Genomic DNA, 27314 nt, shown 5'->3' with positions numbered 1-27314 from the left:
GGAACCAGCCCCGCGGCCGGCGCCGCTCACGGTACGCGCAGGCCCGGCAGACCCCCCGCGGCCAGCAGCGCTTCCCCGCCGGGGCCGAAGGACCCTCCGAGCCCTCCGCTCCCCGCGGGGACCCGCAGGATGCCGGTAGGCCTCTTCCTTTGGGCCGGGCAGCTGGGGGGGGCGTCACCGGGACGAGGGGAACGCCGCAGCCCGCGGGAGGCCATCACGGCTGAGCCAGGGCACGGAGCCGCCGCTCTGGCGCCGTGCCGGGCCCCGAGCCCGCTCCGCCACCGGCACCGGCAGCACGCGCGGGGGCGCAGCCCCCCCGCCCGGCTCCGCGCGCTCGGACGCAGGCGCGCGGGGCGGGCCGGTCACGTGCCGCGGCGCGGAGGGCGGCGGAGGGCGGCGGAGCCAGGCCGAGGCGGCGGAGCGGCGGCGGCAGCGCGGCCTGCGCTGCCTGTCCCGGGCGCTGCCTGTCCCGGGCCACCCGCGCCCGGCCGCCCCCGCGGCCCCCGCCCTCCCGCGCACGCTCACGGCGGCAGCAGCGGCAGCGCAAGGTGAGGGCGGGCCGGGCCGGGCCGGGCCGGGCCCCGGTGGGGCCTGTCCGCGGGGCGCGGGCAGCCGGCGGCGGGTGTGACAGAGGCGGTGGAGCGGAAGAGGCATTGCGGCCGGGGCGGGCCCGGTGTCGGGCTGGGCGGGGAGCAGGCCGGGCCCGCCGGCGGACGGCGCGGCGGGAAGGGGTGGTGGGGCCTGGCGGGACGCGGAGCGGTGAGTGGCCCCGAGAGCACCTCGAGGGGCCGGACCGGGGTGCTGAGGCCGGGGGCTACCGGGCCCCGAGGGGCTCTTCGGCCTGTCAGCGTGCTGCGGGGGCTGCCACCGGGGACCCTAGCGCCGGGCGAGCCCGCTCGGCCGCGGCCTGCAGCCTGCCCTCGCCTAGCCGGAGCCGTTCCCGGCCGGGGCGGCTCTTGAACCGGACCCGTTTGTCCCCGCGCTCCAATCTCAGCCTTTTGCCGCAGCTTTTGAAAGCGTGAGGTCAGCCCCGCGGCCCGGGAGCAGGAGGCGGCCGCGGGCGGACAGCCCCTCGCCTCCCGCGGGGAACGGCGCTCCTGAGCCGGCCCCGAGGCAGCCGCGGCTCTGTCAGCCGCCGCCGCCGCTGCTGGGTGCTGCTCCTCGGCCCGCACCTCCCGCGGGCTTTGCTGGCGCCGTGAGGTGTCAGCGAGGATGCGCTGACGTTTCTGCGGAGCCAGGCTTTTGTTTGCGGCTCCGCAGTTGTCACAGGGAAGGTTCTTCGCTGGCTCCCTCTCTCATTTCTGTGCTCCTCTAAGTTTCGCCTACTTCTGGAGTGTCTCAGCAAACTCGGAGTTCTGAGTCCTTCAGACCTCTTTGGGGATGGGAAGCAGAGAGCTGCTCTGCTGCTCCCCTCAGCACGGACCTGAAAGCTGGCTGCAGGCTGTGGCGCTGTGAGCTCTGTCCCTTCGCCACCCCTCTGGTTCTGGGCAGGCACGTTGGTGTTCTGCCCTGGCTGCGGGCTGGAGAGGAGCCTTTCTCGGTGGGATCTGCTGGAGGCAAGCCAGTGCCCCTCGCTGGTATGGATCAGGGCACTGCAGTCTTTCTGGATGGCATTTTAGCATCTCTCAGTATTTCCTGAGTGAGGAGAGAGCAGCAGAGCGAATCTGGCACTTTCAGGAAGGGTTGCCAGGACTAATAAGAGAGCTTTGGCTTGAGCAGCTCCTCTGCAGCTGCAGTGGGTGTCCAGGTGTTCCGTGTCTTGTGGAAGAGAAGCAAAGGTCTTGAGGCACGTTCCCCAGGTGCCCAGCCACCACCTGCAGCACAGGCTCTGCTGGAGGTCAGCTGCCTCTCTGGCCCTGACCGAGCCACCAGGCCTCCCCTGCCAGTCAGTCACAGGTGGCATCGGGTTGGAAGGGACTCTCAAAGGGCATCTTGTGCAACCCCCCTGCTGGCAGCAGGGACACCTCCAGCGAGTAGAGCAGGCTGCCCCGGGACACATCCAGGCTGATCTGGAGTGCGACTGGGGGAGCTGAGGCTTAGTCTGAAGAAGAGTAGGCTGAGGGCAGACCTCATCACTGCCTACAGCTACCTGAGGGGATGTTGTGGAGAGGCTGCTGCTGGGCTCTGCTCACGAGTAGATGGAGACAGAACAAGGGGGAATGGCCTCAGGCTGAGGCTGGGGAGGTTTAGGTTGGACGTTAGGAGAAAGTTTTTCATGGAGAGAGTGGTCAGGGACTGGAAAGAGCTGCCCAGGGAGGTGGTGGAGTCACCCACCCTGGATATGTGTAAGGGTGGTTAGGGTGTGGTGCTTGGGGATATGGTTTAAGGTGACTCTTGTGGAGTAGTCTAGGTTGGACTTGGTGATCCTGAGGGGCTTTGCCAACCTGCATGGTTCTGTGATTCTGTGTCCAGGGGTAGGGCCTGAGCCACATCCCTGGGCACCCTGTTCCAGGGTCTCACCATCCTCAGAACTTCCTCCTGATGTCCAACCTGAACCTGCCCTCCTCCACTCCCAAACCACTGCCCCATGTCCTGTCAGCAGGCTTTACCAGGGAACTCCTCACACCCCTGCTGTACCCTGACTCTCCTGTGGGACAGGATAATCCAAAGGGGGAGGCAGCCCACAGACCTGATCTCCCATTGAGCATAGACATCTCCCGGTGGTTTAGACCTTCCCAAGGGTATTATTCCTTTAGGCTTTGGCTTCCAGCTGGGAAGGCTGCCAGCAGCGTGCTCCAGCTGTTCTCCACAGGTTGCTTTTCTTCCAGAGGGGTTGTCTGAAGCAGGCTTCAGCTGATGCTGAGCTCTGCACCGCAGTGCTCCAGTGGAACCGAGGTGCTTCCTTAAAGCAGCCGTGGGCAAAGCTCAGAAACCCAACGTCCCCCAGCGCTGAGCCGAGGCTGGAGGAGCTGCAGAGGTGCACAGTGCCGAGTGCCTGCGGTGCCACTCTGCCCTCTGCTCCTGGTGCTTGGGACTGCTTTCACCCTGTGAAATGCATTTCCACTGCATGCTGCTTTCCAGTGCCCTGCTGACTGATGCTGGATGGGGGCTGGAGCTGTTGCTGAGGGACACTGACACAGTTTGCTGAATAGAGCTGGGGGGACAGGGGATTGGTGCTGAAGGGACTGAAGACTAAAGGTGTCTGCGCCAGCTGGATTGTATTAGGAGCAGTGCCACTGGGCAGGTCACTGCTGTACACCTGAAAGGTAGAAGGCATGGTGTGATGGTGGTGTGGTGTTGTGATGTCTCTTCCCAAACTACGTGGTCTCTCTTGAGAACTACAACTGCTGTGGTGCAGAGAGGACAAGTGAGCAGGTCGCTGTTGGTGCGTTGGCCATTGAACAGCAAGACTTAACCCTGTGCTCCACAAAAGCTGCTCAAGCATCAGCTTGTTCCTTAAGGCTCTGCTGGAGCAGAGGTAATGGGAGAGAGTGCTTGGGGTCAGGGAATGTTGAGGGGCAGAAGTGGAAGGAGAAGATAATCCATGATGACCCGGATCTGAGGCAGGGAAGAAGCTTCCTTAGCTTGGAAGAAGCTGCCTTAGCTTTGGACTCCAGAAGAAAATGTTTCTCCGTGAGCACAGTCAGACGTTGGAATCACAGAACCATAGAATCAGCCAGGTTGGAAGGGACCTCCAAGATCATCCAGTCCAACCTATCCCCCAGCCCTATCCAGTCAACTAAACCATGCCACTAAGTGCCTCATCCAGTCAGGGACGGTGACTCCACCACCTCCTTGGGCAGCCCATTCCAATGCCAATCACTCTCTCTGCCAGGAACTTCCTCCTAACATCCAGCCTATACTTCCCCTGACACAACTTGAGACTGTGTCCCCTTGTTCTCTTGGTGGTTGCCCAAGGGAAGCAGTGGATTGGCCTGCACTGCACAGTTTGAAGGCTCAGCTTGGCAGAGTGCTGGGCAAGCTCATTTCAGCTTGACTGTGACCTAGGAAGGTTGGACCAGATGATGCTTAGGGTTCCTTCCAACCTGGCACTCTGGGATTCCTTAGACTCTAGGTGGGGATTTTCCACCTCTTGGCCAGGTGACCAACTCACCTTTGGTTACTGAAGCCATGGGTATCTTGTGGTTTGTGTTGGCACTCAGGAGCTCTGCTGTGCCACTCTGGGCAGCTCACTGCTGCAGATAGCTGAGTGTTTTGGCCATGTAGTCTGTGTGTTGGTTGGCTTCTTGGTGTCGATAGCTGCAGGTCAGGCTCAAGGTGGTCTGTGAACGTCACACTGCTCAGTGTCCTGGCTAAGGAGACAGGAGAGAAGCCCTTTTGATCATGCTGTTGGAGACGAAAGTTCATTTAAGCTTTGGGTTCCACAGAGGGGTAGCAGTGGAGGCCTTGCAGAGGTGTGGCAGTGTGCTGAGTTCACTGGGCACCAGGAGTCACTTTCCAACCAATGTGTCCTCATCAGTTAATGCTGCTAGCAGCATCCCATCTGCATGCAGCAGTGCCACAGGAGTTGCTGCTATCCTCACCAAAAAGAGAGGCAAGTGATGGATTCTGTCATGGATATGTTGTGGCCTTGAGGTTGTGTGGCAGTAAGTCACCCTCCTTTGGGGGTCTGGGAGCTAGGATGGCCCAGGGGATCCCCCGGCTCATGAGAGCCGTTGTCTTTTTGGGACTTGAGAGAACATCTCCAGCATGATGGGTGAGGAGGTGTTGAAGCACAGCCTTGTGCAGGGGTTTGGATGTGAAGGCTGAGAATGCAGATGAGTGATGTCATGTCTGAACTCTTCTGTCTGCCTGCTGGCCAGCAACTGAGCTGCAGAGGTGGGCACCTGAGCAGCAGTGTGGAGGGGCAATGCTCCTGTAAGTGCCAGCAGCAGGTGGGGGCTGTAAAATTCTTCCAGCCATACCTGCACTGGTTCAGTTCTGTTATTGTCATTCTTTAGCCATCAGCTGCCCTGCCTAGAGAGAGCATTTCTGCTTGTGGTAGTGCTTGTGGCAATGGGATCACAGCCTCTGTGTTCTCCAGACCCAGGGACAGGTCTATTCTCAGAAGCCTCCCTCCTGGCTGGATGATAGGAGGAGGATGTGACAAGCTGGAAGCTTGGGTGGCTGAAGTAACTTTGGTTTTGGGGAGGGCAGGTGGGGGGTGACATCCAGGGCTCCTGTTGGCAGTTCTGCTGGCTCTTCCTCCAGAGGAGTGGAGGAGTTTGCTGTCCCAGCCTTGAGACTGGCCGTAGGAGCTGAACCTCCCACGGCAGTAGCTTGAGCAGGTGTTCTGAGCCAGGCTTAGTTAAGAGTAGCAGTGGAGAGGAACCAGTGGCAGTGTGGGGAGGTGTCCCCTCTGAGGGCTGGCTGGGGTGCCTTGCCCAGCCCTGCTCTCCAGTTCGGCTGTGTTCTGGTTTTGTCAGCAGGTGCCCGGTGGTTAGGTTGTGTGGGTCATAGCAGCAGCAGTGACAGTGAACACTTTGGGAATGGAATCTTTCCCAGAGCAGCACAAAATAAGGCACAGGAGGCTCCCAGAGCAGATGGATTCTAACCAGGGCTCCTCCTGCTTCTCTTAGGTGAGGGTTTGCTGTTGGTATTTTTTGTCTCTGTGTTGAATGCCTCGTGGCAAAAGAAGTGCTTCTAAGATGTTTGGTTTAGCTTAAGTGTACGTTTCTGGCCTGCAGAAGCTCCCTTGGAGCTTCCCAGAGTCGCAGGAGCTGTGAGCAGGAAGAGGTCTGTGATGAAGGAGCGGTGCAGTGTTCAGCCAGACCTCAGCTGGGCGCTGCTGCTCCCAGGAGCACCTCTGCTGGTTCGTAGCAGCGCTGCACAGCCGCGGAGTGGGAAGGGTAAGAAGGGACCTCCAGAGATCATTCAGTCCAGCCTCCTCCCAGAGCAGGTCACACAGGGACACATCCAGGTGGGCCTTAAAAGTCTCCAGAGCAGGAGACTCCACAGCCTCTCTGGGCAGCCTGCTCCAGGGCTCTGCCACCCTCCTCATCATTAGGTGGAGCTTCCTATGGTCCAGTTTACAGCCATTGCCTCCTGCCCTGTCACTGGGCACCACTGAGGGCAGTCTGGCCCCAGCCCCCTGCCCCCTCCCCTTGGAGGTCTGTAAGCACTGATGAGGTCCCCCTCAGCCTCCTCTTCTCCAGGCTAACCACCCCCAGCTCTCTCTGCCTCTCCTCACACCAGAGCTGTTCCAGAGCCCTCAGCAGCTCAGTGGCTCTGGATTGGGCTCTCTACTGTAGCTCTTTGTCTTTCTTGAGCTGGGGAGCCCAGAACTGGACACAGTTCTCCAGGTGAGGCCTCAGCAGGGCAGAGTAGAGGGGGAGGAGAAGCTCCCTTGACCTGCTGGCCACATTGCTCTTGGTGCACCCCAGGATGCCCTTGGCCTCCTTGGCCACAAGGGCTCGTTGCTGGCCCATGGGCATCCTGCTGCCCACCAGCACTCCCAGGTCTGTTTCTGCTATGCTGCTCTCCACCATCTCAGCCCCCAGCCTGCCCTGCTCCATGTGGCTGTTCTTTCCCAGGTGCAGGACTCTACCCTAGTCCTTGCTGGATGCCATTGGGTCTCTCCAGTGTGCAGGGCTGGCTGGCAGAACAGCCTGAGGGCTGTCACCACTGCTCCCAGTTTGATGTGGTCAGCAAACTGGCTGAGGGTCCCCTCTGTCCCTTCATCCAGAAGAAATTTGTATAGCTTGGGGAGGATTTGATAAGAAAGGAGTGTCCATGGGGCATGGGAGCCCAGAGGGGGCTGGTGTAATTCAGCTTCAAACCCAGAGCTTGCTGAGGCACACAGCAAAGAGATTGAGACTTGACAAGGAGTTTTCTCACGGCCCATGGAAGGCCACATAAATCCTGCTGCTTGGCCAGGTGCATCTGGTTTTACTTTCCTGCTGCTTGCACTGATGGATCTTCCTGAGCAAAGCTGCCTGCTGCCAGGCTGTGTTGTAGCATTCAGCTGTTCCAGGCTCTGGTGTGCTTCTTCCAAATGGAAGTGCCCCTAACGTGTGCAATGAGCAGTTCAGCCTGTGGGAGCTGCCTGACCAAGTGTTGCACCCTGCAGCTTCCAAGGACATTGCTGATTCCACCTTAACTTTTGACTTGGGAAGGAGCCTGGCAGCCTCCTCCTGTTGGTATCTCAGCTACCCAGAGTGGGAGCTCCTGTGCAGCTGGCTTAGCTGCAGGACACACTGCTTCAGGAGTGGTCATCTTGCTTTGTAAGGCAACCCTGAGGTCAGACGCTGAGTGGCTGAGATGTGTCCAGTGTAGCTTGGCATGAATCACAGCACCACAGAATGCCAGGGCCTGGGAAGCTCCTCCAGAGATCATCCAGTCCAACCCCCTGCCAAAGCAGTGTCACCCAGGGCAGGGCACCCAGGAACACATCGAGGTGGGTTCTGAAGGTCTCTAGAGAAGGAGACTCACAGCCTCTCTGGGCAGCCTGCCCCAGGCCTCCAGCACCCTCACACCAGAGCAGTGTCTCCTCATACTGAGATGGAGTTGCCTGTGATCATGTTCATTGTCCCTTGTCCTGTCACTGGGCAGTGCTGCAAGGAGCCTGGCTCCAGCCCCCACAGCCACCCCTCAGGTGTTGGTGGACATTGATCAGGTCCCCTCTCAGCCTTCTCCAGCCTAAACAGCCTCTCAGCCTGTCCTCATCAGACATGTCCCAGTCCCTTAACCATCCTCATGGCTCTCCACTGAACTGTGCCCAGCATTTCCCTGTCCCTCTTGGAGTGGGGAGCCCAGGACTGGATGCAGTATTCCACCTGAGGTGTAAGTAGGGCTGAGAAGAGGGACAGGAGCACCTCCCTGAACCTGCTGGGCACACTCTTTATTACTGCAGCCTAGGACACTCTTGGCTGCTGTGCAGAGCTTCTCCAAGGCAGTGCTGCTCTGCAGCTGCTGTCAGGGCCCGTCAGGGTGGCACTGCAGGAGGTGTCGTGCGTGACAAGCTGCCATCTGTCCTTGTCACAAACACCAGGCTTTAGGTGTGTCACTAAGGGCTGTGGGGAGCAGTGCTGTGTCAGGAGGAGCCTGTGAAGCCTCCTGGAGACTGACTTGAGTTTGCTGATGCTTTGGAAAGCAGAGGCTGTAAAGAATGCTGCAGCGTGGCTGGAGCGCTCCCCAGGCTGTTCTTGTGGGGGCTGTGCTGTGGGGGAGCTGTTGTCAGTGTCTAGGCACTTGCAAGGCCTCTGGGATCCCTTGCTGAGGTGGAAGCTGGAGGTCAGGAGCCAGTGTAGATTTGTTGTTCTCCACACCCAAGCTCATGTACCTGGGGAATGGGGACAGCAGCAGTTGGTTGTTGTCTCCCCTCAGCCCGGGCAGTTCCTTCCTGCAGCTCCCCCGGGCGGTGCAGCTTGCCCTGCTCTCTGTTCTGGAGCACTTGGGTGTGCAGAGCCCAGCTCCTGCTCTGCCCCTGTGGCAAGGGGGGGTCAGGAGGGAGGGGGGAAGGCACTGCACCAAGATGTTCAGATCGCTTCCCTCCAGCCAAGGGTCCACTCCTCCCCTTGCTGAGGCACCAGCGGCTTGAACAGGGCTGGTGTGTGGCAGCTCTGAGGGCACCTTCACGGCAGCTTCCCTGGGCACACAAGGGCTGTCCTTGCACAGGGCCTCAGCACACTCCTCACCCCATGGGAGCTGTCTGAAACAGTGCAAAGGGTGAACAAGCAGAATTGCTGCAGGATCTGCTCTAGAATCTGGAAAGCTTCTTTGAGTTTTGGCTTGCACATGGTGAGTGCAGGGAGAATGTCCTCCTGCAGCTCTGGGCCTTGCCTCTCAGCTTGGTGTGCAGCCCTGGTGCTGGGACAGGCTGTGTGCAGCTGGCACGGCAGAGCTGTTTGCAGGGTTCCACTGCTCTCTTGTCATCTACCTGGACTTGTGCAAGGCATCAGCACTGGCTGCATGGCATCCTTGTCTCAGAGGGGGAGAGACATGGACCTGGTGGATTGGCCACCCCATGGACAAGGCACTGGCCAGAGGGATGGACTCAAAGGGCTCCGTGTCCAGGTGGAGACCACTGACAAGTGGAGCTCCTCAGGGGTCAGTCCCAGGTCCAGTGCTGTGTAACATCTTGGTCAGCAGCTCGGGCAGTGGCATTGAGGCAGCCTCAGCACCAAGCTGCATGGAGCAGGGGACTTGCTGGAGGGAAGGGATCTGTCCAGAAGGGTCTTGACAGGCTTCAGGAGTGGGCCAGAGCCAGTTCAGCAAGTCACAGTGCAGCAGTGCCCTCCTGCAGCCCAGCAGGCAGCTGTGTGCTGGCTGCAGCCAGAGCAGTACGGGCAGCAGGGCAGCACAGGGGCACAGGCATCACCTCCAGTCCTGCCTCCAGTTCTGCTCTCCCCAGCAGAAGGACTCAGATCTGCTGGAGAGAGTCCAGGGAGCCACAAAGATGCTGCCAGGGCTGGAGCAGCTCTGCTGTGAGCACAGGCGTAGGGAGCTGGGAGGGGTGCAGCCTGCAGAGGAGAAGGCTCCAGGGGCACCTCAGAGCTGCTGCCAGTGCCTGAAGGGAGCCTGCAGGGAGGCTGCAGAGGGACTTAGTCGTAAGGGTGTCTGGAGCCAGGCCAAGGGGGAATGGTTTGGAGCTGAGGCAGAACAGGGTTAGAGTGGAGCTGAGGGAGAAGTTCTTCAGTAGGAGGGTGGTGAGAGCCTGGCACAGGCTGCCCAGGGAGGCTGTGGCTGCCTCCTGCCTGGGGGTGTTCAAGGTCAGGTTGGATGAGGCCTTGAGCACCCAGTTCTAGTTGTGAGGTGTCCTTGCCCATGGTAGGAGGTTGGAGTAGATGAGCTCTGAGGTCCCTTCCAGCCTGAGCCGCTCTGTGGCACTCAGATCCTCTGCTTGGAGCTCCGTGGATGGCAGAGCCTTTGCAGAAAGAAGGCAGCAGAAGCTGCTGTTAGCTGCCTCCTGCAGGGCTGGCAGAGAGGCTGTGGCACAGTGCTAAAGCCCTAAAGCCATTTTACTTTGCAGTCTGGACAGATGATAGGAAATTTCTGCTTCCCCAGTTTGTTTTGGGGTGCTGCCTTCCCCACTGCTGTGTCAGCAGAGAATCTGCCTGCAGGGCAGCTCTGGGGTGTTCTCTGAACCCCTGCAGGGCAGCTCTGGGGTGTCCTCTAAACCCCTGCAGGGCAGCTCTGAGGTGTTCCTCTAAACCCCTGCAGGGCAGCTCTGGGGTGTTCTCTGAACCCCTGCAGGCAGCTCTGAGGTGTTCCTCTAAACCCCTGCAGGGCAGCTCTGGGGTGTTCTCTGAACCCCTGCAGGGCAGCTCTGGGGTGTTCCTCTAAACCCCTGCAGGGCAGCTCTGGGGTGTTCCTCTAAACCCCTGCAGGGCAGCTCTGGGGTGTTCTCTGAACCCCTGCAGGGGAGGGGCTCTGCTTTTTTTCCATGTGCTGCTCTGCCTCCACTGCCCTGAGACCTTGGAGTGCAGCTCAGTGAGGCTGAGCAGGAGCAGATTCCAGGGATGGATTCATCTCACTTTGTTGGCTACTGGACACTAAAATGTCTGTCTGAGGTGGACACGAGGGCTTGGAGCATGGTTCTGGAAGAAGCTCAGCCTGAGCTGCTGCAGGCTGAAGTGCATCCTGGTGGTGCCTGCTTCTCTTGTCAGGGGATTCCATCAGTCTGAAGGCATGGCTCTGGAGCACATGGGCATCCAGTTAGTGCTGCTGGGGGCTGCCCTCTTTAGTGCCTTTAGCACTGCTCTGGGGAGGGCACTGAGGCTCCCTCAGTAAGTCTGCAGATGGCACCAAGCTGGGTGGCTGTGTGCAGCTGCTAGAGGGCAGGGAAGCTTTGCAGCAGGAGCTGGGCAGGTGAGAGCCAGGGGCCAAGGCTCACTGTGTGAGGCTCAGCAAGGTCCTGCCCCTGGGTCACAACAACCCCATGGGGAGCTCCAGACCTGGGCATGTGTGGTTGGAAAGCTGCAGCTGGGAGAGGGACCTGGGGGTGCTGGTTGGCAGTGACTGAACATGAGCCAGCAGTGCCCAGCTGGGCAAGAAGGCCAATGGCATCCTGGCTGGTGTGAGAAGCAGAGTGGGCAGTGATGCCAGTGGCATCCTGGCTGCTGTCAGAAGCAGGGTGGGCAGTGATGCCAGTGGCATCCTGGCTGCTGTCAGAAGCAGGGTGGGCAGTGATGCCAGTGGCATCCTGGCTGCTGTCAGAGACAGGGTGGGCAATGATGCCAGTGGCATCCTGGCTGCTGTCAGAAGCAGGGTGGGCAGCAGACACAGGAGGTGCCCATCCCCCTTGTGCTCAGCACAGCTGAGGCCACCCCTCGAGTGCTGTGCTCAGCTCTGGGCCCCTCACTGCAGGAAGGACACTGAGGGGCTGGAGCCTGCCCAGAGCAGGGCAGCCAGGCTGGAGAAGGGCCTGGAGCAGCTGGGGGTGAGGAGGGGCTGAGGGAGCTGGGGGTGTGCAGGTGGAGCAGAGCAGCCTGAGGGCAGAGCTCATTGCTCTCTGCAGCTGCCTGCAGGGAGGGGGCAGTGAGCAGGGGGCAGCCTCTGCTGCTTGGTGCCAAGGGCCAGAGGCAGAGGGAATGGTTCCAGGCTGCCCCAGGCTGGAGCTCAGGAACTATTTGTGCCCTGGAAGGCTTCTCAGAGCTTGCAGTGGTCTGCCCAGGGCAGTGCTGCAGTGCCCATCCCTGGGGGTGCTCCAGCAGCTGTGGCCCTGGTGCTTAGGGCCATGGTTTGGTGCTGAGCCTGCAGTGCTGGGTGGAGGCTGGGACTGGATGGGCCTGGAGGGCTGTGCCAGCAGGATGTGTGCTGTGCTGCTGTGATCCCAGTGGTGCCAATGTCTCTTTTCAAGAGGGTTGATTTAATCTAGACCAGATGAAGTCACTGCTCACTCACTGCTGGAGGGAAGGCTTCCCTGTTGCCAGGGATGCTCTTTCCAGCCCAAGGCTCTGTTGTTAATCTCGGAGTTGTGCCCTGGGGGTTTTATTTACTGGAGGGAGCTGGGTTTGGAGTGGGGTTTACTGGGCAGAGCTGCACATTGCCAGGGAAGCTGCTCACTGTTGTGCTCAGGGTTTCTGCTCTTTGTCTGATGGAACCTGGGGGCTTTCTTTCAGGAGTGCTTTGTGGGGAACTGCTGCTTGATCATGTTTGCCAGCCTGGAGTTCACTTGAAGCCCTGTTGTATGCCATGGACTACTGAGCTTGTGGGATTGGCCTGGGTAGGTAAGCCAAGCACTGGCTGCATTGCATTTGCTCTTCCTATGTGCTCCTGCTGACTTCACACAGGTGCTTGCCTCAGCTGTGTGTGAAGGGCTGGGCTGTCTGCACAGGCTGCCGGCAGCACTCACAGCCATTTGCCATCAGCTTTGTAGCTGTTCTCAGGCCTTCCTCCCAGAATGAAGAGCTGAGACCCTTCTGTGGTCTTTGCTTCTTACTGCCAAAGCTTGCAGCCCCAGCTCCCTGGAGCTAGCCCAGGCCTTCTGCAGAGGGAAAGTCACTGCCTGTGAAGTGTTCAGCTGCTCACTGGAATCACAGCAGCGACTCTCAGCCTCTTTCATCTGCTCCATATCCGTCCCACACTTGTCTAGAATGTGTTTCAGAGCCTGCCCAAAGCAGTGCTACCAGAGAATCACAGAATGGGTTAGGTTGGAAGGGACCTCAGAGTTCAGGCAGTTCCAAACCCCTGCCAGAGGCAGGGACACTTCCCACTAGAACAGGTTGCTCAAGGCCTCATCTGGCCTGGCCTTGAACACCTCCAGGGAGGTTGTGGAGCACAGAATCACCCAATGTGATCAAAGATCACATTGGGTGATTCTGTGCTCCACAACCTCCCTGGGCAACCTGTGCCAGTGTCTGCCAGTTTAAACCCATCAGCCCTTGTCCTGTCATCACAAGATGCTCCCATGCCAAGCTTTGCATCACTGTGTGGTTGTGTGTGTCCAGGTTCGTACACTGAGAGAGCAGAGAAGAGAGTCTGGCAGGCAGCAGAGTGGCTGGCAGGGCTGGGGGAGGGTACTGCAGTCAAGCAAGGCTGTGATCAGAGCACTTCTGGGTTCTCCAGGCCAAGAGTGAGCTTTGAGGAGTGTGTCTGTGTGGGTGCAGAAGTGTTTGCTGTGTGAGTAAAGGAAGTGATCTGCTCCCAGTGTCCTGGCAATGCTGGAACTCCTCCAGCCCTCTCCTGAGGGCTTCCCTACAGGCCTGCAGAGGTTTCCTCACTGGCACCTGGAGAAGAGCAGCAGGAAGCCTTCCCAGTGCACTGCTCAGCAAATGCTTTTTGCCTGATTTCCTTTCTTTTTACCCCATTGAATTCACAGAATCACAGAAATGGGCTGGGAGGGAGCTCCAGAGCTCAGCCAGTCCAAGCCCCTGCACTCAGCAGGAACATCCTCCACTGGAGCAGGTTGTCCACAGCCCTGTCCAGCCTCACCTGGAACATCTCCAGGGCTGGGCCTCAAGCACCTCCCTGGGCAACCTGTTGCAGTGCTGCAGCAGCCTCCTGGGGCAGAACTTGTTCCTCACATCCAACCTCCATCTGCTCTGCTCTGCTTTGCAGCCATTGCCCTCGTCCTATCCCTGCAGCCCTTTGGGCACAGTCTCCACAGGAAGGTGGAGACTTCTTCCACAAGCAGTCCATGGAAAGGACAAGGGCTGGTGGGGACAAGCTGCTGCTGGGGACATTCCCATTGCACTGCAGCAGGAAATGTTTCCCATCAGCACAGGCAGGCACTGGAATCATCTCCCAGGGGCAGCAGTGCAGTGCCCTGCACTGGGCAGTTGGAAGGCTCAGCTTGGCAGGGTGCTGGGGCAGCTCCTGGCAGCTCTGCTGGCACCTGGAGAGCTTGGGGCAGCTGATCCCTGGGGTCCCTTCCAGCCTGGCACTCTGGGATTCTGTGCTCTTCCTTGTAGCCCCTTCAGGCATTGGCAGGCTGCTCTAAGGTCTGCCTGGAGCCTTCTCCTCTCCTTCACACCCCCAGCTCCCTCACTCTGTTCCTCCAACCCTCTGAGCATTTTTGTGGCCTCCTCTGCACCCTCTCCATCGAGTTGTTTGAACCCCACTTTGCAGTGATGGCAGGAGCAAGCTGGGTTCTCTGTCCTGTGGAGTGTTGCTGCTGCTCTCAGAGAGTTCTAGTCCTTATTCAGCTCTGGGTTCCCCAGGAGGCTCCATTGTTTCTTTTGTGAACTGATTTTTTACCTCTTCCCTGTTTCACCTTTAAGTAATGGTCAGTGTGAGGGTGAGTATCCTGCTCAGGGCCAGCTTCTGCCACCTGCCAGTGAAGCCATCAGTCCAGGCTTCTTCCCTCCCCCTCCCCAAGAGGGAAGGGCACTTCCTCAGGTGCAGAGCAGGATTTTGGTGTTCCTTGTTTCATTGAGCTGCCTGCATGTTTGTTCTGAGAGGGTCACGTTGTGGTGTGACCCCAGGTGTGGAAGTGTCTGTTGTGCTGCCTCAAGTGGACAGGAGCTGTGGGCAAGAGACTGCAGAGCCTGCAGGGCCTTGGCTGGGCCTGCTCAGGGCATGGAGTGCAGTGGCTGGCAGGGAGCACAGGCTGGGAGAGTTGGAGCTGTGCAGAAGAGAAGGCTGCAGGGAGACCTTAGAGCTGTGTTTCAGTATGTGCAGGGGAGCTGCAGGCAGGCTGGGGAGGGACTGCTCAGAAGGGGCTGTGGGGGCAGGTTAAGGGCAGTGGTTTGGAACTGGAGCAGGGCAGGGTTAGGTTGGGCAGCAGGAGGGAGCTCTGCACAGTGAGGGTGGGGAGAGACTGGCACAGGCTGCCCTGGGAGGTGGTGGAGGCCCCAACCCCGGAGACATTCAAAATCAGCCTGGATGTGTCCCTGGGCAGCCTGCTGCAGCTGGAGGTGGCCCTGCTGCCCACAGGGGGGTTGCACAAGATGCCCTGTGGGGTCCCTTCCAGCCCGATGCAGTCTGCCTGGGTGATTCCAGGTCCTGTTTAAGACACAGACTGACACAGCCCTGAGCTGGGAGCAGTTGAGTGGCTCTTGGGTTGAAGATACCCAGACAGAAGGGCTTTTGTTTCTCCTGTCCTTGATTTGGTCGTGTTTTGTAACCCCAGACACCAGCACCTCCCTGTGGTGCTGCTGGCAGCCCAGAGCCTGCTGGCTTCCCGTGTGACAGCAGCTGCCTGTGCCGGGTGTTGCTCTGAGCCCAGCTCTGCCAGGGCCTGGACGTTGCCCAGTCAGGTGGAGCTGAGTTTGCTGTGCAGGCTTCCTTTTGCTCTCAGAGCTGTGGGTGAGGAGCAGAGCATGGCAGGACAGGCTCCTCCTGGGTTCACCACAGCGTGAGGAGGGACTCAGCTGTGCTGCAGCCCAGACCTGGCCCATGGCATGGCTGTGCCCCCTGTGAGCTCCTTGGCCTGCACATCTGTCAGTCACCCACAGAACCATGAATTGTCAGGGCTGGAAGGGCCCTCAAGGGTCACCCAGCTCCAATCCCTGCCACGGGCAGGGACACCTCACACCAGATCAGGCTGCCCAGAGCTACATCCAGCCTGGCCTTAAACACCTCCAGGGATGAGGCTTCCACCCTCGTGCTGAAGAACTTCATCCTAGTGTCTACTCTGAATCTCCCCTCCTGTAGCTTGGATCCATTCCCCCCACTGCTGTCACTGCCTGACAGCCTCAGAAGTCCCTCCCCAGCTTCCCTGCAGCCCCCTTCAGACGCTGCAAGACCACAGTAAGGTCTCCTGAGAGCCTTCTCCTCTCCAGCCTGCACAGCCCCAACTCTCTCAGCCTGTCCCCACAGCAGAGCAGCTCCAGCCCTCTGCTCATCCTCCTGGCCCTGCTCTGGACACCTTCCAGCACCTCCAGACCTTTCCTGTCCCAGGGACTCCAGAGCTGGGCACAGTGGTCTCAGCAGATAGTGCAGAGGGGCAGAATCCCCTTCCTCACCCTGCTCGCCCACACTGCTCGTGCTGCTAGCTCACATCTGGTTCCAGACATGTGCTAAATGTACCCCAGAGCTCCAGCCCAGGGCTGCCCTGGCTGCTTCCCTGTGGACACTGCTGTCTTCCCTCCCAGCCAGGGCTGCAGGTGTGTCCTGGTTCTTCCTCTGTTATAATGAGCCTCTACTGATCCAGGGCCAGCTTTGGCATGAGTAGGTGGTGCTTGCTGTGCTGCTGGCCCTCTCCCAGGCCAGGCCCATGGGTGTGCCACATGGCAGCACTGGAGTGGGCTCTGAGCTCCCAGAAGCAGTTGTGTGGATGGGAGATGTTGAAGTGGAAACTAAAACAGGGTGCAGAGGCAGGAAGGAGCCCTCTGGGCTCTTTGAATGGAGGGTGGTGCTCAGAGTCCTGTCAGTGCTGCCACATGAGCATGGATGCTGAGGGCACATGAAGTGTGCTGTGGGGCAGAGCAGGTCAGCGTGTGGCTTTTACTCTGTAGCTCTCTGGGAGGTCATCTAGCTCACAGCAGCTGCTCAGTGTAAGGAAGCATGGAGGTGCTGGAGGGGGTCCAGAGATGAGCAGTGAGGCTGGTGAGGGGTTTGGAGGGTGTTGTATGAAGAGCAGCTGAGGGTGTTTAGTTGGGGAAGAGGAGGCTGAGGACAGAGCTCATTGCTCTCTACAGCTCCCCTGAGAGGAGGCTGCAGCGAGCTGGGTTGGGCTCTGCTGCCTAGGATCAGGTGAGAGGAGAGGCAATGGCCTGAGATTGTGCCAGGGGAAGATTAGGTTGGAGAGGAGGACAAATTTCTTTGGTGCCAGAGTGGTCAGGGACTGGCACAGGCTGCCAGGGAAGTGGTGGAGTCTCCATCCCTGGAGGTGCTCAGGGAGCCTATGGCCATGGCACTTGGGGCCAGGGTTTGGTGCTGTGCTGGGGCTGGGTTGAGGGTTGGACTGGATTATCTTTGCCAGCCTTAATGATGCTCTGATTCTAACGGTCCTGTGAGCAGAGTTTACCTGTCTGTGCTTTGCTAAAGGCTTTTGTGTCTGTGTGGAGCAGTGCTGAGCTGAGCTCCATGCAGTGGTGCTGCTGGTGGTGTGCTGGCTCCTGATTTATGGCAGTCAAGCCTCTGGGCAGGAGATTACAGGAGCTGTTAGGAGGAGGGATGCAGCTGGGATTGATTTGGTTGGAGATGGAGGGCTGCTGTGCTCACCCTGAAGGGAAGAGCTCCTAAACCCATTGCTTCCTCCTGTCAGACTTGAGAGGAGTTGCACCTGAGTGTGGGAAGGGCTCTGCTGCCTGTGCTTGAGAGGGGGGCAGCTGGGTGGAGAAGCAGGAGAACGCCAGGGGAGCTGAAGCTGCATTCTCTGACCCACACAGTGCAGCCCTGTGGTGCTCTGAGGTAGGTGCAACCAGGCACCAGGAACTATTTGTGCCCTGGAAGGCTTCTCAGAGCTTGCAGTGGTCTGCCCAGGGCAGTGCTGCAGTGCCCATCCCTGGGGGTGCTCCAGCAGCTGTGGCCCTGGTGCTTAGGGGCCATGGTTTGGTGCTGAGCCTGCAGTGCTGGGTGGAGGCTTGGCCTGGATGAGCCTGGAGGGCTGTGCCAGCAGGATGTGTGCTGTGATGCTGTCATTCCCTGACCAAGAAGTAATGTCTGAGAGTTGTCTGAAGCAGCCTTTCACAGGTGCTTGTTGCTTGTTCTCACTTTCAGAGTGTTGAAGGGAAGGAGCTGCCAACCGCTCAGAGCTGTGAGTCTGATACAGCAGCAAGGGGGCTGGGGCAAAGGAAAAAGTTCCTTGTCCCTGTGCTCACCTGGCAATGAGTTTGCAACGTTTTTGTCTTTATTCCCTTCTTTAAACAGTCCTTGGTGTGCTGAGTAAGCTGTGAGAGCGCCATGGAGATGGAGCCCTGACTGTGACCCATTTGTGAGTTCTTGGCTCCCCAGCTTAAGAAGGACAAAGGAGAGAGCCCAGCCCAGAGCCACTGAGCTGCTGAGGGCACTGGGACAGCTCTGGTGTGAGCAGAGGCTGAGAGAGCTGGGGGTGGTCAGCCTGGAGAAGAGGAGCTGAGGGGGACTCATCAATGCTTACAGACCTCTAAGGGGAGGGGGCAGGGGCCTGAGGCCAGGCTCTGCTCGGTGGTGCCCAGTGACAGGGCAGGAGGCAATGGGCACAAGACTTTGGACCTAGGAAGTGCCATCTGAAGCTGAGGAGGAACTTCTTTCCTGTCTCCTTCTCTGGAGACTTTCCAACCCCACCTGGATGTGTTCTGTGGTGCCCTGCCCTGGTGTGCTGCTCTGCAGGGGTTGGACTGGATGATCTCTGCAGGTCCCTTCCATAACCCCTGCCACTCTGTGACTCTGAAACCCTCTACCCTGTACAGTCCCAGGGAGTGTGTGCAGAGACCTGAGCAGCAGCTGAGGGCTTTGTGCCTTCTGTGTCCTTCCTTTGCCACGTGTGTCTTGTGTCTTTGTGTTGTCCTGCTGGCAGTGTGACCTGAGTGTGTGAGCAGCAAGGAGCTGGAGCTGAGCTTGTCTAAAGGAGTTGGATTTTGTGTTTAAAAAGGCTGTTTTCTGGCCAGGCTCTGCAGCTCTCTCTTAATCTCAGAGCTGTGGCTCTAATTTGTGCTGGGAGCCTGACTCAGCCAGGAGCCCAACCTGTGTCCCATCTGAGCTGTCTGATCCCAGACCAGATGCCCTCGGTGGGTGGTGCTGCATGCCCACAGCTGTGCAGTGAGGAGGTTTGGACAGTCCTGACTGTGGAATTGATTTGGCTTTGGCAGCAGTGGTCGGGAGCAGGTCCCTGTTTTGGTTCTAGCTGGTGGCTTTTCATCTTCCAGCAATACCTGCAAAGCCTTCGGTGTAGGGGAGTAGGTCCTTAGCCCTGTGGCACTTGTGGTGGAGTGGAGAAATGGGTACTCAGGGAAGGCTTTTTGGGCAGGCCGTGCTTCAGCAGGGAGCAGCTTAGGTTAATGTCATCATGGCAAGGAAAAGTCAGCTGCAAATGCATTCTATAAAGTAAAAAACCTCATCTGTTTGACTCTGTTTCAGAGTGAAATACAGACAGCTCCCCAGGGCCACTGGGGCAGTCGTGGGCTAGCAGAGGGGAGCAGATTGGGGTTTGTACTGTGCAGAGGCAGCTGAGAACAGCTGAATCCTTACAGACCTCTGGCAAGGGCTGCAGCGTGCCTGAGGCTTCCCTGAAGGTGAGCAGCTGTTTGTGCAGGGACAGACTTCTCCGGGTTGAAATGTGCTGTGGCAGTCCTGCTGCACAGCCTGCAAGCCCTGAAGCTAAGCTGGGTGCTTTCCTGCCTCGCTGCTGCAGGCTCCCTGTGAGAGCAGCAGTGTCCTGGCAGCTGGCACTGCAGAGCTGGCACTGCAGAGCTGGCACTGGCTGCCCGTTGCCCTCTGTGCAATATGCAAACAATAAGATTGGTTTTCTGACCATCTTTTGGGTTTTTTTCTCTCCCTCTCCTTTCCTTTCTGCCTGTCTTATCATTTAGGTCACCTGGAATCCTTCTCAAGTCATGTGCAGCAGAACTCCATCAGGAAGCCACTTCTGTGTGTTCTGGGCCAGGGCCATGGCCACCACCGGCAGGGTGGCAGCGTTTGTCTGGCAGCCCCTGGCACTGGCTCACCAGGTAGGATTGTCTGTGGCCCCAGGGGGTGTCTGTGGCCGCCGAGCTCCTGCTGATGTCTTTGCACACTCTCTTTGTGCTGATTGGATTTCTTCTTTTCCTTCCTAAGCATCCCCTGCAGGTCTGACAGGACCCCCTGCTGCAGCCATGGTTGTGGATGATGTACCCGGCTTAGAGAGCTCTGCCTCCTGCTGCTCCTCAGCCATGGCTGACTCCGTGGATTTGGATTCGGGACTGGAGGAAGATGAAGTGAAGCAGGAAGCTACTCCTCAGGATTCCACCATCTTTGTAGCTTTTAAAGGCAATATAGGAGACAGAGACTTTGAGCAGAAGCTAGAGATCATCCTGGAGAACGTGCCTGGCCTTCTGCACATGGGTAATGGGCCCTGGGGGCCTCTGCCAGCTGCCTTCTTCCCTCTTAGCTCCGTGCTCTGCTCTGCCCTGCTGAGGCCACAGCTGCAATACTGTGTCCAGTTCTGTGCGCCTCAGCTCAAGAGGGACATGGAACTGCTTCAAAGAGTCCAGCCACAGTGATGTGAAAGCATCTCCCCTGTGAGGACAGGCTGAGGGAGCTGAGGCTCTTTAGCTCAGAGGAGACTGAGGTGATCTCACTCATGTTGATGAAGATGTGAAGGGTGAGTTGTCAGGAGGATGCCCAGTGGCAGGACAAGGGGCAGTGGGGGCAAGCTGGAGCAGAAGAGGTTTCATGGGAACATAAGGAAAAGTCTTTTCCCTGTGAGGATGGCAGAGCCCTGGAGCAGGCTGCCCAGGGAGGTTGTGGAGTCTCCTCTGGAGGCATTCAAAGCCCACCTGGGTGTGTACCTGAGTGACCTGCCCTGAGTGACCCTGCTTTGGCAGAGGATTGGACTGGGTGAGCTCTGGAGGTCCTTCCAACCTCTACTGCTGTGATTCCATGGTTCTTACAGTGATAGTGAGCAAGGGGCTTGGACAAAGAACAAGATCATTACTGCTTTTGAGTCCCATAGTTTGTAACAAGGTTTGCTTGGGTTACTGTTAGTGAATCTGGGAGCTGCTCTTCTGAGAGACACAGGCTGCAAGGTTTGTGTTAGTGTTTGAGTCTGGTTCAGTCAGGGACTCCATTCACTGCTGCCCTCTTCCCATGTTTTACTTGGTTTTATCTTCCTTCTCCCTCTGTGCCACACTGCTGTGTTCTGTGCCAGCGAGTCCTGGGGCAGGGCTGCAGCACTGTGCTGCTGGGGGTCAGTGAGCTGATGGAGAGGCTGCAGAGGAGGCCATGAGCAGGGGGCTGGAGCAGCTCTGCTGTAAGGACAGGCTGAGGGAGCTGGGGGGGTGCAGCCTGGAGAGGAGAAGGCTCTGGGAGACCTCAGAGCTGCTGCCAGTGCCTGAAGGGGCTGCAAGCAGGCTGCAGAGAGGCTGTGCCCAAAGGGCTGCAGGGACAGGACGAGGGCAATGGCTGCAAAGCAGAGCAGAGCAGATGGAGATTGGATGTGAGGAACAAGTTCTGCCCCAGGAGGCTGCTGCAGCACTGCAACAGGTTGCCCAGGGAGGTGCTTGAGGCCCAGCCCTGGAGATGTTCCAGGTGAGGCTGGACAGGGCTGTGGGCAACCTGCTCCAGTGGAGGATGTCCCTGCTGAGTGCAGGGGTTTGGACTGGCTGAGCTCTGGAGGTGCCTTCCAGACCCTTCTGTGATTCTATGCTCGGGGCTGTGTTCCCCCCACCCCCTGCAGCCCCCCTCAGAGATCCCTGGAAGGGTCAGGCTAACAGCTTCCCTTTTTTGTCACTGCAGTCATTTGCTGTGGAAACAAAAGAAGCCTGGGAGGGTGCCTGAAGTGTGGTGGCAGGAGAGTGCTGGAGCCTGGCAGCAGGGCAGCACCTGGCATGTGTCACATAACCACTAGCTGGGAGCCACATCAGCACCCACAGGCTCCCTCTCTCTGCTCATTGTGAACCAAGCTCCTGCCAGTACCTGCAGGTCACCCTCCCTGCATGCTGCTCCTTGGAGCTCTGCTCTCTGCTGCAGGCAGCCTCTTGCTCTTCAAAGCAGTTTTCTAGCTGAGGTTTGAATATGTTAATTGCATGGCTGCTTGTCACATACCCCATGGCCTCTGAGTGGCCAAGATAAGGTTAACAGGATCCCAGATCCCAGGATGTCAGGGGTTGGAAGGAGCCTCTGGAGATCTCCCAGCCCAGCCCCTGCCAGAGCAGCAGCAGAGAATCCAGCACAGGTGGCACAGGAACACATCCAGACAGGGCTGGGAAGGCTCCAGAGGGGGAGACTCCACAACCTCTCTGGGCAGCCTGTGCCAGGGCTCTGGGACCCTTCCAGCCAAGAAGTTCTTCCCCATGCTGAGCTGCAACCTCCTGTGCTGCAGTTTCCCTCCCTTGCCCTTGTCCTGTGGCAGGGCAGAGGTGAGCAGAGGCTGTCCCTGTGCCTCCCTTCCTGCCCCCCAGCCCTCAGCTACCTACAGACATTGCTCAGGTCCCCTCTCAGCCTTCTCCTCTGCAGACTCTCCAGCCCCAGGGCTCTCAGCCTCTCCTCCTCAGGCAGTGCTGCACTCCCTGCAGCATCCTTGGAGCCCTCCCTTGGGCTCTCTGCAGCTGATCCCTGTCCCCCCTGAACTGGGGAGCCCAAAGCTGGGTGCAGGATTCCAGATGGGGCTCAGCAGGGCAGAGCAGAGGGGCAGGAGAACCTCCCTAGCCCTGCTGGCCACACTCTTCTGAATGCCCCCCAGGACCCCACTGCCCCTCTTGCCCCCCAGGGCACACTGCTGCCCATGCAGAACTCGCTGCCCAGCAGCACTGCCAGGTGCTTCTCCCCAGGCTGCTCTCCAGCAGCCACCTCCCAGCCTGTGCTGCTGCAGTTGACTCTTCCTTCGCAGGGGCAGGACTCTGCCCTCATCCCTGCTGAACCTGGAGTCTGTAACTGAAGTCTTTAAGGTGCCCTGTGCAGAGGCAGTGCCCAGCTCAGGTCAGAGGGCAGTTGGCAGCCCCAGGTCTAAGCAGGCAGTCAGCATTTTACTTTCCTGTGGCCATTCAGTGCCCAGCCCCAGCCTGCATTTGCTGCACACTGTCAAGATTCCTTTCTGAAGCAGAGTAGAGGGCGAGGAGAAGTTCTCTGACACCTTTTTCCCCTCTTCCCATTGTGCCCAGCTGCAGCCAGCTGGGTCTGGTGGCACTTGCTGTTGTCCTTGACGTTATCTCTTGGGGAGATAAAAAGCTGGGATGAGACAGGCCCCTGTGAGGAGATAGCTCTGTTTGGAGCTGTGTCCTTCAGCCAGCTGGAAGGAGGCATAAAGCAGATGGTTCCTGGTGTGAAATGCCTGAATGGGTTGCAGAGGATTTGAGTGCAAACAGTTTGGGTCTGTGGCTGTGTGGAGCTGATGCATGCTGAGCTCCTTGCAAGTGCTGATGGCAGGACCAATCACCGTGGCTGGGGCAGCACACAGCACACAGCCCCAGTGTCAGATGAGGGTGAGAGCTGGCCCTGTGCTGTTTGAAGTGACCCAGGGCAAGGCAGCATGTGCAGGGTGGTGTCAGTGCAGGGCACTGGGTTAGGCATAGCCCAGATGCAGCGTCTGAAGGCAGGAACTCAGGGGCTGCTATCTGCAGATGGAAACAGGGCTGCAGGGAGAGTCAGAGAGTCACAGAGTGGCTCAGGCTGGGAGGGACCTCAGAGCTCATCTACTCCAACCCCCTCCCATGGGCAGGGACACCTCACAACTAGATCTGGATGCTCAAGGCCTCATCAGCCTGGCCTTGAACACCACAGCCTCCCTGGGCAGCCTGTGCCAGACTTTCACCACCCTCCTACTCAGCTCCACTCTCAGCCTGCTCTGCCTCAGCTCCAAACCATCCCCCTTGGCCTGGCTCTAGACCCCTTCAGCAAAAGTCTCTCTGCAGCCTTCCTGCAGGATCCCTTCAGGCACTGGCAGCAGCTCTGAGGTGCCCCTGGAGCCTTCTCCTCTGCAGGCTGCACCCCCCCAGCTCCCTCAGCCTGTGCTCACAGCAGAGCTGCTCCAGCCCTTGCAGCATCTTTGCAGCCTCCTCTGGCCTCTCTTCAGCAGCTCTCTGTCCTTCTGCTGCTGGGGACAGCAGAGCTGGAGACAGGATTGGAGGTGAGGTCTGAGCAGAGCAGAGTGCAGGGGCAGAATCCCCTCTCCTGCCCTGCTGCCCACACTGCTCTGGCTGCAGGAGGGCACTGCTGGCTCCTGGGAGCTGCTCATCTTACTGGAGCATTAATAACAGTAAATGTAGGAGTGTGCAGACCCACACAGAAGGAGGTTTAAAAACTCCTCCTGTCGTGCTTCCAGCCAAAAATGTGTCTGTGGGTAGAAAGAAGCTGAGCTTAATAACAGCACTGCTGCTGCAGCAGCAGGAGGCTTGGTGAATAGGTAAGGCCAGGAGTGAATTGTTTGCATTCTTCATTGGCATCTTCAGAATCAGAGAGTTAGCAAACTCCTAGCAACTCTGACAGGACAGTGAGGAAGTGACTCAGCTGGGGGCCACTGTTCATTGCTCTCCAGAAAGGCAGAAACCTGCATCAGGGATCTGTTTGTAGTGCTCCTAAAATGGGGTTTAGTCAGGTGCCACTGCAAACACACCCGAGGGCCCTGCCCTTCCTTCTTGCCACTTCCCACCTCTAACGTTTAAACCAGAAGAGGAGGGTGAGGGGAGAGCTCCTTGCTCTCTGCAGCTCCCCAGAGGAGGCTGGAGCAGGGTGGGGGTTGGGCTGTTCGACCAAGTAACGAGTGATGGGACAAGAGTTGCACAAAGGGAGGTTCAGGTTGGACATCAGGAAAGATCTCTTCCCAGCAAGGGTTCTCAGGCACTGTCCCAGGCTGCCCAGGGAGGTGGTGGAGTCCCCATCCCCAGAGGGGTCTCAGAGGCCTGCAGCTGTGCTGGCAGGCTGTGTGCAGCAGGTGCTCAGAAGTGCAGCTCCAGACTTTGCACCACTTTAAGGAGCTTTTGTTTCTGCAGTGGATTGAAGCTACCTGTTCAGAAAAACTGATCAGTGTGGTAGGAGTTAATGAAGTACTCTCAGGGCTCTGTTGGCAGTAGCCTTCCAGAGGGGCCAGTTGACAGCATCTGAACAGGAGCCAGGGTGTGCCCAGGTGGCCAAGAAGGGCACCAGCAGCCTGGCCTGGATCAGCAATGGTGTGGGCAGCAGCAGCAGGGCAGGGGTCATGCCCCTGGACTGGGCACTGGTGAGGCCACACCTCAAATCCTGGGATCACTTTTGGGCCCCTCACTCTAAGGACATTGAGGGGCTGGAGCAGATCCAGAGAAGGGCAACAAAGCTGGGGAAGGGTCTGGAGAGTCACAGAATCACAAAAGAGTAGGGATTGGAAGGGACCTCCAGAGATCATCCAGTCCAAGCCACTTGCTAGAGCAGGGTCACCCACCCAGGTGGGTCAGGAGACTCCACAGCCTCTGTGGGCAGCCTGCTCCAGGCCTCCAGCACCCTCACACCAAAGAAGTTTCTCCTCATGTTGAGGGGGAGCCTCCTGGATTCCAGTTTGTGTCCATTGCTGCTTGTCCTGGCACTGAGCACCACTGACAAGAGCCTGGCAGCTTCTTCCTGACCCCCACCCCTCAGATACTTGCAGACATCGCTCAGGTCCCCTCTCAGCCTTTTCCTCTCCAGGCTGAACAGCCTCAGGTCTCTCAGCCTTCCCTCCTCACACAGATGTTCCAGATCCTTCATCATCCTCATAGCCAAGCCTAGCAGGTCCCTGTCTCTCTTGAACTGGGGAGCCCAGAACTGGACACAGTATTGCAGCTGTGGGCTCAGCAGGGCAGAGCAGAGGGGCAGAACCTCCCTTGACCTACTGGCCACACTCTTCTTAATGCTGGGTTTGCCAGCACTGACCTGGGCAGCCTGTTCCAGTGCCAGAGAAGCCTTGCTGGGAAGAAATTCTTCCAGTGTCCAACCTGGCTTCCCTTGGTGCAACTTGAGGCCATTTCCTCTTGTTCTGTCACTTGTTACTTGGTCAGACAGCCCAGCCCCACCTCACTGCAGCCTCCTCTCAGGGAGCTGTAGAGAGCTATGAGATTTCCTCTTTGCCTCCTCTTCTCCACACTGCACACCTCCAGTTCCCTCAGCTGCTCCTCCCTAGCCCTGTTCTCCAGACCCATTCCCAGCTTTGCTGCCCTTTTCTGGGGTGCCTCCAGCCCCCCAAAGTCCTTGCTGCAGTGAGGAGCCCAGAGCTGGCACAGCAGGCGGTGGCTGCGCGGGGCTGTGTGCCACAGGCATCTCCTGTGCTCCAGGACAAGCTTTAGAGCAGGTCCTTGCGTCGCTTTTGCAGCTGTGCTTCTGTTACCAGGCCACCTCTCCACTGCACTGACTCTGCCTCTCTTCCTCTCCAGAGTCCAAGAAGCTGAAGCTGCAGAAGGTTGAGCCCTGGAACAGTGTCCGAGTGACCTTCAACATCCCGCGGGAAGCTGCGGAGCGGCTGCGGGTCCTGGCGCAGAGCAACAACCAGCAGCTGCGGGACCTGGGCATCCTCTCCGTGCAGATTGAAGGTACTGCTCACACCTCCTCTGCTCCCCTGGCAGCCACTGCCAGCCGAGCTGGCTGTGTGCTGAGAGCTTTGGAGGATGCCTGCAGGGCAAAAGCAGCTTTGCTTTGTTCTAGGAGAGGGTCAGTACCAGAGGTGCTGCCTGAAGGTCCTCTGAGCATCAGGAACCCACCTGAAAAGTGTTTGAGCTTGAGAAATGGCTGGGCAGGATCTCGTCCATGGTTGTTCCATGTGAGGCTTTCCTAAAGCCAAAGTTTCAGTGGGTTTCACAGGGGCAGTTCTGGACAGCTGCCCAGGAGCACACTGGGGGCGAATGCGATTGAAGCCTGGGTGGGGATAGGCTTAGGGTTCGAGGGGGCTAGTAGGGATCTCCAGAGATCAGTCCAGGCCCCCTGCAAAGCAGGGCCACTCAGGGCAGGTCACCCAGGAACACATCCAGGTGGGTTCTGAGATCTCCAGAGGAGACTCCACAGCCTGCGTGGGCAGCCTGCTGCAGGGCTCCAGCACCCTCACACCAAACAAGTTTCTCCTCCTGTGAGGGTGGCACTCCCGTGGCTGAGTTTACATCCAGTGCCCCTTGTGCTGTCGCTGGCAGCACTGCAAGGAGCTGGCTCCAGCCCCCCTGTCCCCCACCCTCATGTCTGTGGACATGGATCAGGTCCCCTCTCAGCCTCCTCCTCTCCAGCCTAACCAGCCCCGGGGTTAGGTCTCAGCCTGTCCTCAGACACGTTCCAGCCCCTTAAGCACCCTGCCAGCCTCTGCCGAGCTCTCTCCAGCAGGTCCCTGTCTCTCTGAGCCGGGAGCCCAGAGCTGGACACAGCATCGCAGCTGTGGTCTGACTGGGGCTGAGCAGAGGGGCAGGGAGAATCTGCCTCCACTCGCTGAGCACTCTGTTACTGCTCCCAGAGTCCTCCTTGGCCACCAGGGCACACTGCTGTCCGTGGGGAGCTTATTGTCCTGCAGGACTGCAAGTCCTTCCCTGGGGAGCTGCTCTCCAGCAGCTCACGCCATCACCTGTCCTGGTGCCTGCTGGAGCAGGACTCTGCCCTTACCCTTGTTGGACTTCATGAGGTTCATCTGTGCCCAGCTCTGCAGTCTGGCCAGGTCTGGCTCAGGAGCAGCACAGCACAGCTGAAGCTCCTTCTTGGTTGCTTGGCATCTTCTCAAGGTCCTTTTGAAGCTGTCTGTGTGCTGCCTTTGCGTGGCACTCAGCTGACCCAGGCTCTGTTCTTTCAGGGAAGGTGCTATCAACTTAGCCTTGGCTCAGAGCAGGAGCCAGGATGTGCGGATCAACGGCCCCCTGGGGGCAGGCGGCTCGGTGCGGCTGGAAGCAGGCTTCCCCATGCAGGGGGGGCAGGGTTAAGTCGCCTTTGCTCTTCAGTTGGGCAGCTTTTACACTTGG

The 27314-nt window shown here is 58.6% G+C and overlaps 1 protein-coding gene across 5 annotated transcripts; it reads left to right on the top strand.

Annotated features, from left to right (window-relative positions):
• Nucleotides 1-27314, top strand: LOC135188423 (nuclear receptor coactivator 6-like). Of its 5 annotated transcripts, none has more exons than XM_064167833.1 (6): nt 1-135; nt 12003-12110; nt 19278-19415; nt 19522-19788; nt 25761-25917; nt 27149-27314. In XM_064167833.1, exons 2-6 carry the CDS (start codon nt 12071-12073, stop codon nt 27273-27275), a joined length of 729 nt encoding a protein of 242 aa, XP_064023903.1. In that variant the 5' UTR covers nt 1-135; nt 12003-12070; the 3' UTR covers nt 27276-27314. The 5 variants fall into 5 exon arrangements, with proteins under 5 accessions (XP_064023903.1, XP_064023905.1, XP_064023902.1 ...); XM_064167832.1 differs by lacking the exon at nt 1-135 and adding an exon at nt 460-548; XM_064167834.1 differs by lacking the exon at nt 1-135 and adding an exon at nt 679-759.

This window comes from Pogoniulus pusillus, chromosome 29 (genome assembly GCF_015220805.1).
Source record: "Pogoniulus pusillus isolate bPogPus1 chromosome 29, bPogPus1.pri, whole genome shotgun sequence".
In the NCBI taxonomy this organism is placed as follows: Eukaryota; Metazoa; Chordata; class Aves; order Piciformes; family Lybiidae; genus Pogoniulus; species Pogoniulus pusillus.
The sequence above is the reverse complement of the archived record's forward strand: the minus strand, read 5'-3'. Positions and strand labels throughout refer to the sequence as shown.

What these genes read in the sequence shown, in the direction of transcription:
- LOC135188423 (XM_064167833.1), top strand. Translation starts at nt 12,071, where the DNA reads ATGCCATGGACTACTGAGCTTGTGGGATTGGCCTGGGTAG. An exon ending in TGTGGGATTGGCCTGGGTAG is followed by an intron (nt 12,111 to 19,277) that starts GTAAGCCAAGCA and finishes CTTATCATTTAG; the next exon opens with GTCACCTGGAATCCTTCTCA. An exon ending in CCCTGGCACTGGCTCACCAG is followed by an intron (nt 19,416 to 19,521) that starts GTAGGATTGTCT and finishes TTCCTTCCTAAG; the next exon opens with CATCCCCTGCAGGTCTGACA.